General features: G+C 45.2%; 1 protein-coding gene across 4 annotated transcripts in view; it reads right to left on the bottom strand.

Moving 5' to 3' along the window:
* ldb2a (LIM domain binding 2a) overlaps positions 1-12,362 on the bottom strand; it is a 98,914-nt gene that overhangs the window by 590 nt on the left and 85,962 nt on the right. The window contains exons 6-8 of one of the 4 annotated variants that reach the window (XM_052059910.1): positions 11,942-12,065; positions 10,535-10,588; positions 10,039-10,169 (exon numbers count right to left, since the gene is read on the bottom strand). In XM_052059910.1, the coding sequence (XP_051915870.1) occupies positions 10,039-10,169; positions 10,535-10,588; positions 11,942-12,065 (309 nt within the window). Of the gene's footprint in view, positions 1-10,032; positions 10,183-10,534; positions 10,589-11,941; positions 12,066-12,362 lie in introns of all 4 variants that reach the window. The other 3 variants (XM_052059902.1, XM_052059887.1, XM_052059894.1) reach the window with 3 other exon arrangements.

The following is a 12,362-nucleotide window of genomic DNA, read 5'->3' as shown; positions in this document are numbered from 1 at the left end:
CCACACTCGGAGTGGCCCGCAATCATTTTTGAAAAACAATGTTTGCAGTTGATCAGTTTTAATATGGACTAAAATTTTTCACCAGCAGATATTTCTCGAGAGCGCATCCAATCCCAAGACTGTACTTCTGCATCAGCGAGGAAAATAGCATGTACTGGCTAGCATCTAGGACCAAATTAGATCAAGAAAATGGGTCTCTTTATAAAAAGGAATAGGAAACAGATTTAATGTTCACCAAATTTAAATACAAAACTATCTGCTTAGTTTGCTTCGAGACACGTGAAAGACGTGAAAGACCATGAAAGACTTCAACATAAATCGCCACTATAACAAGGATCTCAATAGTACACAAACAGTTTTTTTTCTTCACAAGAACTGTTGACAGTTTGTCTGAAGTGCATTAGGAATGAGTCAGCCAAAATATATTGGAGGATTTTGAATGACACGCAGGACAAACATACAGTAGTATACTATTCAAATCTTAAATTTGATCATTAGATGACCAAATGTTCTGAGATCAAATAATACTCGCATTGGCTGTGATTGGCTGGAAACTGCCCAAAGTCGGCTGAGATAAGCTCCAGCACCCCCTCGGCCCTCGCGAGGATAAAGTGGTTCAGATAATGGATGGATGAATACTGGCAAGTGTCAATTCTCCAAAAATGGGAAGGGTGTCACTTAAAGTTTTGTTTTTCTCTCGTTTGGCATCAGGGCTCAGACTTTGTCCCTTGCGAATAGTTTACTGAATCTTTGTTCATCTATCTATACTTGCAACATAGCATGACAGACAAGAGAATACATGCTCTACCACTAGATGGCACAATTTGCAAATAACCTGTGCATCCACTTGTAGCTAGTAGTACACAACATAATCATTTTCTTTATCTTTTTAAAACAGCTCCACTGATATAGCCCCTTTGTTGCTTCACATGATGTGTTGGTCACACACATTTGAAGGAAACAGCACCATCTGCCAAATCTAGTGTCGGGGAAACCAAGACAATGAAAGTCTATGTACAATGATGAGATTTATTTCAGCTCCAGTTGATGGAGAAACACCATTTACAGATCTGTGACGGAGCGACTCCCCAAGTAGTGGTATGCGGCCCCACTTATACAATTCTTTTCTTCTTGGGAATAGTTAAATCACACGTGTCAAAGTAAGGCCCGGGGGCCAGAACTGGCCCCTCACATCATTATATGTGGCCCGCAAAAGCAAATCACGCATGTCAACTTCCATGATGCTTGCTAAAGTCTGAACCCAATTTTCAAATTGTCATATGTAATCTACAAAAACGTGGAGATTTTTCAAGCATTTTCTCGTTTCCAACCCCTTATTACATTAATGTAAATACCGCTTAAAGTCATTATTCTTGATTTCTTATTTCAAAACCACTTATCCACCAATTCATTGTGTGCTCTGTATGTAATATGTGGAGGGGATTAAACATTGTTATGGTTTCACAAAATATCACAGTCATAACGACCCTCGAAGGGAAACCATAAGTATGACAAAAAAAGAGTTTGACGCCCCTGGGTTAAAGTGTAAAACGAACTCTCAACATATTATCAATATGGTCAAGCTGTACAGAACTTCATTGTCATTGGTTCGACGTATTAAAAAAAAGAAAACAAAAAAAAAACAAGCGTAAAAGAAAGGGGAGAGTCCCCCTGTCTTGACATCTGTTTGCAGCTCATCCTGTTTTGCATTTACATGTGTGAAGCACAGGAAAACCACAAACTTGCACAGCAATGAACTTGGATAGCAACACTTAAAGATAGCATGATGTGATACAAATGAACCAAGTTTTGTATAAAATTTCCACTACACAGGTGGTACAGGGGGCAAACAGCTATGTACCCCATAGGCAAGCAATACGATTTAGATGCACTCTCCTTGCCCACTAGACTGTTTGAACGGAAGACAACAAGCTAAAAACCACAACTTGCTGTTAAATATAAAACATATTATCAAGTAGGGAAGAGAAGCAGAGCCTGGGGACTCTGAGGTGGGCTCTCCTATCTCTGTGGTTGAAGTCACCGATGTGGTTAAAAAGCTCCTCGGTGGCAAGGCCCCAGGGGTGGATGAGATCCGCCCGGAGTTCCTCAAGGCTCTGGATGTTGTGTGGCTGTCCTGGTTGACACGCCTCTGCAACATCGCGTGGTCAACAGGGAGAGTGCCTCTGGATTGGCAGACCGGGGTGGTAGTCCCCCTTTTTAAAAAGGGGGACCGGAGGGTGTGTTCCAACTACAGAGGGATCACACTCCTCAGCCTCCCTGGTAAGGTCTATTCAGGGGTGCTGGAGAGGAGGGTCCGTCAGGAAGTCGAGCCTCAGATTGAGGAGGAGCAGTGTGGTTTTTGTCCCAGCCGTGGAACAGTGGACCAGCTCTACGCCCTTAGCAGGGTCCTTGAGGGTATGTGGGAATTCGCCCAACCAGTCTACATGTGTTCTGTGGACTTGGAGAAGGCGTTTGACCGTGTCCCTCGGGGAGTTCTGTGGGGGGTGCTTCGTGGGTATGGGGTACCTAACCCCCTGATACGGGCTGTTCGTTCACTGTACCACCGATGTCAGAGTTTGGTTCGCATTGCCGGCAGTAAGTCGGAATCGTTTCCAGTGGGGGTAGGACTCCGCCAAGGCTGCCCTTTGTCGCCGATTCTGTTCATAACCTTTATGGACAGAATTTCTAGGCACAGCCGAAGCGTTGAAGGGGTCCGTTTTGGGGGCCTCAGTATTGCATCCCTGCTTTTTGCAGATGATGTGGTGCTGTTGGCTCCTTCAAACGGGGCTCTCCAACTCTCACTGGAGCGTTTCGCAGCCGAGTGTGAAGCGGTTGGGATGAAAATCAGCACCTCCAAATCTGAAACCATGGTCCTCAGTCGGAAAAGGGTGGAATGCCCCCTGCCGGGGAGGAGATCTTACCCCAAGTGGAGGAGTTCAAGTATCTTGGGGTCTTGTTCACGAGTGGGGGTGGGAGGGAGCGGGAGATCGACAGGCGGATCGGTGCAGCGTCTGCTGTGATGCGGACGTTGTATCGGTCTGTCGTGGTGAAGAAGGAGCTGAGCCAAAGGGCGAAGCTCTCAATTTACCGGTCGATCTACGTCCCAACCCTCACCTATGGTCACGAGCTATGGGTCGTGACCGAAAGAACGAGATCCCGGATACAAGCGTCTGAAATGAGTTTTCTCCGCAGGGTGTCCGGGCTCTCCCTTAGAGATAAGGTGAGAAGCTCAGTCATCCGGGAGGGGCTCAGAGTCGAACCGCTTCTCCTCCACATCGAGAGGAGCCAGATGAGGTGGCTTGGGCATCTGATTCGGATGCCTCCTGAGCGCCTCCCCAGTGAGGTGTTCCGGTCATGTCCCACCGGGAGGAGACCCCGAGGAAGACCCAGGACACGCTGGAGAGACTATGTCACCCAGCTTGCCTGGGAACGACTCGGGATCCCCCGGGGAGAGCTGTAAGAAGTAGCTAGGGAGAGGGAAGTCTGGGCTTCCCTGCTAAAGCTATTGCCCCCGCGACCCGGCCCCGGATAAGCGGTAGATGATGGATGGATGGATGGATTATCAAGTAGGAAGAGAAATAGCAATAAAAAAAATTGGTTGTTTGATTTCAATTTGATGGGAGAACAGGTGCCACAGAGACCCAAATATTTATATAAAAGCAAATCAAAAGTCCATGATCTAAAATGTCCCCTTTAAAAATTATTTGGATCAAAAACTCCCAAACCACCATAAACTATGACCCCCTGCTGAAACCTGGGTGCAAGCAGGACCACTAAATGGAGCGCACGCTTCAGTGGTCATGTGTGTCAACGCTGCCTGGCTCGTTGCACGACAATAACACACATACATTGGACAAACATGTACACAGTGCAAGATTTGCTTACCAATGCAATCATATCATAACACCACAAAGAGAGACCAAAAAAAAGCTCATACTTTAATTATCACAAACCATTTCCAGTACTGCTTAATCTTATTGGGTGAGCTGTAGCCTATCCCAGCTGACAGTGGACAACAGCTGAGGGGCACTCTGGGCTGGTCACCAGGGCACACATTGTCGTTGTTGGACAGAAAACATACCATGTCCCAATATAGTCAATTACTTATCATCCGTTATTTTTTTTTACAGAATATTAACCCAATTATCCATCCATCCATTATCCGAACCGCCTGAGGGTCGTGTGTGTGCTGGACCCGATTCCAGCTGTCGGTAGGCGAGGTACACCCTGAACTGGTTGCCAGCCAATCGCAGGGCACATATAGACACACAGCCATTCACACTCACGATCACACTTATGCGCAATTTAGAGTGATCCATCAAACTGAAACGCATATTTTTGGAATGTGGGAGGAGTGCGTAGTACTCGGAGAGAACCAACGAAGGCACGGGGAGAACATGCAAACTCCACACAGGAAGGTTGGGCGAGGAATCAAACTCACGATATCTGCTCTGTGAGACGGACATCCAAATCAGTTGATCGTCGTGCCGCTTAACCCATTTAAAGTGTTGAAAATTATTTCACAACAAATCCACTGTCTCTTGCCACACTCTGGGGAGTCGTGAAGCATTATGTTGGCTCAAGTCTGAAAGCATGGATGTACTTTTTTTTTCCAGACAATATCTATCCATTTCCTTATCGGTTTATCCTCACAGGGGTTGCGGGCGCACTAGAGCTTATTCCAGCTGTCTTCAGGCAGTAGGTGACGTACACCCTGGACTGGTTGCCAGCTAATCGCATTTTAGACCATAAGTGAAAATATTTCGATTACATACATTTGAGGAAGGCTATTTTTAAAAAAAATATATGGATAACTGCGTCCAGACAGAAGAGGTTAGCCACAAATGTGTTTGCATGCAGATTCTTTTCTGCCCATTACACTACTTAGTTGGCTAATTCTTTTAGTTATTGCATCACTCTTGGTTACAAGACCTTTGAGTAAGCGATTGTAAAGATGATTTAAGGTTTGCTGTTGTGAAGCATTAATGGAATTTTCTCTGGTCAGGGGTTTGGAGTGAGACCAGATTTTGATGTGGTTGGCTGGCCTTGGCCACAGTGTAATAAATTATGATTTTTTTAGGGTATTAAATTAGCCACTGAACATGATATTGGGATGTTGATTTTGTGTTGATGATGGTGCACAATAATATCTATATATATATTGTGCGTCGTCCCGCACGTGGTCTGTCCTTCCGTCTGTCCCTTTTCAAAACGTACCTACTTCACCGCGCCGCCACTGCGCCGCTCACGCAGTGGCTCACTACGATCGCGCGGGCATCTTAGCGAAAAAATGTTGTCTACCCACAAGCATTGCAATGAAATTGTTAGTTATTTAGTAGAGCTAAACATCTCTTTATTTTCGCGATAAGCAATGAAGATGAACAAAAAGTTGAATCAAGCAACAACACTTTGTGGGCCAAAGGCCCACCTTACCAGCCTTCCGCAGGAACTAGCTGATGAGCCGCCCGGAGGGCGGCGAACCACCACCTTACCAGCCTTCCGCAGGAACTAGCTGATGAGCCGCCCGGAGGGCGGCGAACCAGCTAGTATAATATAAAATACCAACTTGAATGAGTCGGTGTTTGATGGCTCAAGCAAGTTGGCATTGTTGGGATCATTTCAGAGCCTGACTGCGACGATATAATCACTCACACTTGCATTTAAACCAATGAACAAGTTAGCATCCAATGAACCTAACCTGCCTGCTTTTGGAATGTGGGAGGAAGTCGTCGTACTCCAAGGAGGACACGCAAACTCCACAAAGGGCAGAGGCCGGAGCTGAGATTCAAACCCCAAACCTTAAAACCATGAGGCCAAAGTGCTAACCACTTGGCCACTGTGTTCCTCATTTGATTTATCTAAGTCACCCAAAAAAATGAACATCCAAACTACCCCTTTTCCACTCAGCTATGCCGAAATTGGGCTAATTAATTTAGGTGAGCTTTTCAACTAAATGACAATATCCACACTGATGTGTCCATTTGCATAGCTAATTAAGTCATTAGCTCAAAAACGTGCTGATTGCCAACAAGCTCACCCTGTTCGCCATCTGTTCCCATGAGGAGGCCTGTCAACCTTCCTCTGGAACCCCCACCCGCCGACTGCCAACAACTCTTCTAATGACAACAGCTGGTGGCGAGTGCGGGACTTGGCGGCGTGTTAATTGCTGGCTAATTATCGCTGTCGACTTGACTACTCATCTCGTTAAGAGTTAGCCTTGGTGCTAGTAGAGGCAGTAAGACCGAGACTTTGAATGGGCCCATGCCATTTGTAACTACTGGCTCATTAGCATATTTTGAGAGTAATTACCTTTAATTCTGGAAATCATTTATAGGGGGAAACATGATGATAACCATAGACCAGGAAATAGACTGAAACGAGTCTGTCTACTTTCACAGCCAAGACTGTGTGTGTGTGTGTGTGTGTGTGTGTGTGTGTGTGTGTGTGTGTGTGTGTGTGTGTGGATGGGTGAGGGCATTCAGTGAGCTGCTTTGAGGACGAAAAGCTCTTTCATTCACAGAGGCAGCACTTCATACACGACACTGTGTGCCTCGAGCACAGGCACACGGACAACACCAAAGACAAGTCCTCCCCCGACCGCTGCCACGTTGACAACTTTGCCAAGCAATCAAGAAAGTTGCAGCTCTGCTTATCTTTTGGCTTTGACATTATGTGTCACACCTGTAGGGTTTGTAGATGATTGCATTTATGACTTCGTAGCTTGAGAGTGGCTTGGGATCTTTGCCAAGCCCTGTTGTTAAGTCACATGTGGGAAAAACATACTTAAAATGTTGCCTTTACAGTTAACAACCGTTAATAACCATTCAACGATGGTTACATGTTGGAAGGGGTATTTATTTATCTTCCTTACACTATACGCGGTACCAAGCCATGTTGCTAATTACGCCCCATGTAATTGCCTTTATTAATCGTTTGAATGGTAAACAGACAAAACCTTTAAATATTCAAATATACCTGAACATTATTTCAAATTCAACTTATAGCATTATTATTATAAAATATGTAGCTTACAGCACACACATGCTTTCAAATGACAAGCGTCGAAATTGCCTTGGCGGTGGCGCTGCCATTCAAACCACGACGCTAAATACTCAGAACTAACCTATCATCAATCCCGTGACTTGACTGACATACAGGGCAACCAATCAGATAACAACTGAATCACCGCTCATGCGCAAACAACAGTGCTCAGCGCTAAACTAGTTAGCAAATTACCTCAGATTTTAAGGCAGGGGTGTCCAATATGTCAATCACGATCGACCCGGAGCCAGCGGACTTGTCCCAAGTCAAGCGCGAGCGTTGGGAGGAGGGAATGAGAGTGAAAAAAAACTTTGTGTGTCTGTGTGTTTCGATTTCGAGTTTGTGCGCGTGTGTGATATGGCTCTTTGCAGTAAAAAAGTTAGTTGTTAGTCTCTGACTGGTTGGAAGAACCACTAATACTGCTGCAGCGTAGTGAGGATCAGAGACTCTCCACGTACGTTATATCCATATGTCGATATTATACTGTCACAGTTGGCTTATGACGACAGCTCTGAAGGAGTAGCAAACTGTCCATGGAACTGAAGCACAAATGTGGCTGAAACTGTTGAATGTGGATAAATTATGTTAAATTATGTCATTAGTGCATTTGTTACAATCTGTATTCCCAATTTGAGAAAAAAAAACATCGATCCTTATATTGCTAATTTTATTCAACACCCCACATGGCCACTAGAGATCACTGTTGCACCCTGCAGGCACCCTTTCCGAAACACACTGACACTCGGGCGCGCGCACTCACGCACGCACACACACTCACACACACACACACACGCACGCACACACACACACACACACACACACGCACACACACTCACAGAGACACGCACACGCAAGCGCGCACGCACACACATTCTCTCCTCCAGTGGCTGCTCACACCCCAGCCCCCCCGTCCACCACCCCTAGCAGAACCCCCCTCCACACTCCTCCCCTGGCAAGGGTCCACTGCTTGTTGTCATTGGGCTCACGTAGGCTCGCACTCAGACACACACACACATATACCCCCACCCCCCACCCCCACCCCCACACACACGAACTAAAAAGCCCAACAACTTCTCAGACAAAGACAGCAGGCGTGCAACATATGTATCCAGCGTGTTAGCATCCAGCGCTGCCAGTGTTCAAGAGGCATGTGAATGCTTCTGTGTGTGTGTGTGTGTGTGTGTGTGTGTGTGTGTGTGGAGGAGGGAGGCAATAGTAATGTGAGGCAGTAGATGGGATGGGGGGGGGGTAAAAAGGTGGGGGGGGGGGTTCACATAGGCAATAATGAGAGCTGGCACCAATCCAGACTGCCTGTTTGAGAGAAAACAACTGCACGCCTGGTGTGTATGCATGTGTGAACGTGTGTGTGTGTTCATGTTTGTGTGTGTGTGTGCATGTGCGTGTGTGTGTCTGTGTCTGTGTGAGACGCCTGTGCGGGTGGGAGAGAGCAACGAGGCCAACAAATGCGAGAAGATGACGAGACAGCAAAGCGTGGCACAGACAGACACGGCAGCGAAAGCAAACGAGGACACAGTGTGTAGGAGACAGACGGAATACGTTCGGGTTTTTTTTTCCTCTCCGCTCGTATAGCGAGCAGCAACAGAGAGAGAGAAAAAAGAAAGAAAGTGAAACAAAGATTTGTTTTGGAGGTTCAACTTTGCCAAGAAAACTTTTCAGAGTGAATCTATATTTAGTTGACTGTGAGTCGGGAACACAGAGTGCGGAACCCGTGACCTGCTCAGTGGCGTTCAATTCAATAATTATTCAATACATCAGCCGAGTCAAAAAGAAAAATATTATTTTACGTGCCTTGCTATACATGTCATCCATTTTGGTCACCATAACCACTGGTGCATTTCCAATCACTTTATGGTAACACAGTAAGAAAACAAGCACACAAGAAGTACATTTATTCAGTAGCTTTCACAAACACACTGGCTAACCGTTAGCCACCGGCAGCGCTCTCCAAGCGGCCAACCGAACAACTTTACACTCTCATTCACTGACTCCAATGTCACTCAACAAGCCGGGCCCCACGCGTTCAGAGTCACAAATACAGTTGAAGCTCTTATCAGCGTACCCTGTTGACTACATTTCCACCCTTACAACTTTCACATTTCAAAGTCCTGATTTAACGTAATTCATTTTCCATTTGCTGAGTTTGTTTACAACAAACACCCTTAGAACGTAAACTTCATTATAACGACTAGCTTTTTACACGGGGAAGCTAAATGCCGGCTCCACTTTGCTCATGAACAAAATGTAGAGGATGGGACTCCCCTCTGTTTCTTAGCAACGCTACTGATCGACTCGTACATTGTTGTACTTCTGGAGGCACGTCGCACGTGGTCTGGAAAACTCGCTGTCTGTGAAGGCTGACATTGTCCCTCACTTACGAAAGGGAGTCTCCCAGACGAATCTCAGCTGAGACGGCGATTTTGATAATCATCCGTCACGGAAACAAAATCACAGCACTGTTTGAGGCCAACAGATTGAAGGATGATCGTAAACGGCTCTGGGATATATGGCACATCCTGAACTGGAGAAGGCACTTTTCATTTGCTGACCGAATGTTTTTAGAGATGAAGTCGGAACAGTTGTTTGTTTCATGTCTAATAAAATCATTTTTTCTTGATACTGGACGTATTTGTTTATACTGTATCACTTGTCCATGTTTTCACATCTAAAAATGTTCACACTGTACTATTCATCGTAGTCGGTGGTCATTTTATTGGAAATGTTTACAACGAAACACCGTCATAAATAACGTACAGATTTTCCTCGACATACATTGGTCATGCGGTTCAACTGTGCTGTGTTTAGAAAACAGAGGATGGCGACCCCAAGTGAACAGCGATAATTCCTGCACCTCAGATGCATGTTTTTTTTTCAATAAAAGTTGGGAAACACTTGTTTGTGAACATTTGTGCTCGCGTTCCGATGGAAAAAAAAGAAAGGAGGGAGTCAAACCAGGATGGAGTCGATGCTTACAGGTACCTGACTGGAGAGGCTGAAGTTGGTGGCGGGGCTGCGCTTCTTGCCGGCGGCGGTGCCCACGCTGCTGCTGGCGCTGCTGGCTGAGTTCTTCCGTTTCCTCCGCTTGGTGGTGGTCTGTCGGGCGGGCTCAGCTTTGGCGCGACCAGCAAACACAAACAGAGGCCACGCCAGAGACATAATGCATACAGTCGGGTACAAAGGGGGTGGCGGTTGGCACCATGCAGGAGTGGTCATCTGTGCGGCCAATCTATGCATGCACTAGCTTGATATGGAACTTGTGTAGTAACATGAGTCACATGTATTCATGCATTTCGTTGAGGCACAGATGACATTGATGCTTGAATCTGCTTGTCCGCTCTTGTGTGTTTCATCACGAGCTTTTAGGAGCATTCCAACATCAATGCATGTTGCATGGCAGGCCTCATTCTGAACAGGCAGTGAGGTCAAGGCATTTGGCAGGCGAGGAGGCTTTTGTCTGTCTGGGAACAAAAGATACCTTTTTTGTGATTGGTGGGGAATATTTCCGTCTTGAAGTTCTGCGGGTGTCCAGCTGAAAGTCAAAATTGTGATGATTTTATACAGCATATATATATATATATATATATATATATATATATATATATATATATATATATATATATATATATACACACTAGCTGGTTCGCCGCCCTCCGGGCGGCTCATCAGCTAGTTCCTGCGGAAGGCTGGTAAGGTGGGCCTTCGGCCCACAAAAGTGTTGTTGCTTGTTTCAACTTTTTGTTCATCTTCATTGCTTATCGCGAAAATAAAGAGATGTTTAGCTCTACTAAATAACTAACAATTTCATTGCAATGCTTGTGGGTAGACAACATTTTTTCGCTAAGATGCCCGCGCGATCGTAGTGAGCCACTGCCTGAGCGGCGCAGTGGCGGCGCGCAGTGGCGGCGCGCAGTGGCGGCGCGCAGCGGCGCGGTGAAGTAGGTACGTTTTGAAAAGGGACAGACGGAAGGACAGACCGCGTGCGGGACGACGTGCAATATATATATAGATATTGCTCAGAAGCATTGAAGAGATTGTGAAGTTTGATGAACTAAAAACTCTGCTACATGTATCACCTTTATTTCATTTAAACTAAGCCTTTGACTGTTTTCATTGCTTTCATATGTACAGCGGTTAACTTTTTTAAAACATTTTTACAGCAGCATTTTTTTTTAAAGATGACTTCCATGATTTCCTCCTGGAACAATGGTGACCTTACAGCTTCCATTGTACTGTACTTGACTTTTTTTTTCTTTCTTATCCGCATCTTTCCTCTTTGCATGGCTGACATTGACAGATGCGTATGCGCCTCGGCAAACTATTGTCACAGATTTGTGGTATCCGACGGTTTTTTCCTGCACCGCTGACGCACTGCAATCGCTTCCCGTTTCCCTCCCGGAAAAAAAATAAAAAATCCAGAAAAAATAAAAAAGACTTATCACGGGGTGCAAATGCTGCAGATGCTTCCTTCCTGGCAGGAGAAACATGGAGAAGAATGACAGGAAAGCAAAGGGGAGAGCAGCTATATGGAAGCTGGAGGTGAACGTCTTCAATTTTATCAATAGAGCTTTACTTCAGTACTTTTTTAGTGTCCTCTGCAACCATTTTCATTTTTATGTGTTATTTTGCCTAAGTATGTATTATTCCCTTAAATAATATACACCCCTCCAAAAAATAAAATAAAACTAGACTGATTTGGCCCTGACTAAGAGGCTCTAACTGATATTGACTTGACAATATAAGTACAAAGTATGGCGCTGTTTTTCGAGTTTCCTCTTTGTCATTTTTAAGACCTTCTAATGACGAATTTAAGACTCAAGCTAAATTATCATCGTGAAGATGTCATTTTGGGGTCCATCAAGAGCACAAAGTGTGGTTGGCTTACCTGGTGGCGCCACCATTCTCTGCCACTTTTGGAACAGGCATGTCTTGAGACAGTCGCGTGGGCTGAGGTTGTACGTCTTGTGTCGGGACATGAGCTCTTGCATGGGCTCCAGGATGACGCACAACTAAAAGGAAGACCAAAAAAAATGCAAATGAGCAAAGAGAAGTGCTGCTCCTATTAAAAGAAATCCATAAAAAGTCAGGCTGTACTGCTCTGCTTGCTTGATGAGTTAATTACGCCGTAAATCAGACTTTTATGGGCGCTTATGAAAGAGTTGAAGAAAAAGGAGTTTATTGTCATGTGCACCAGAGCAACTCAGAGTCTGTTAAAACACACAACTCAATGGCATGAGATTATTTCTTATTTGTATTTTAATACAAGCAACATTTGTTAAGCTCTTTACACATCCACGACTTAATCA

The sequence above is a fragment of the Hippocampus zosterae genome, chromosome 1 (genome assembly GCF_025434085.1).
Source record: "Hippocampus zosterae strain Florida chromosome 1, ASM2543408v3, whole genome shotgun sequence".
Lineage (NCBI taxonomy): Eukaryota > Metazoa > Chordata > Actinopteri > Syngnathiformes > Syngnathidae > Hippocampus > Hippocampus zosterae.
Note: the sequence above shows the minus strand (reverse complement) of the source record. Positions and strands in the feature narration are given on the sequence as shown.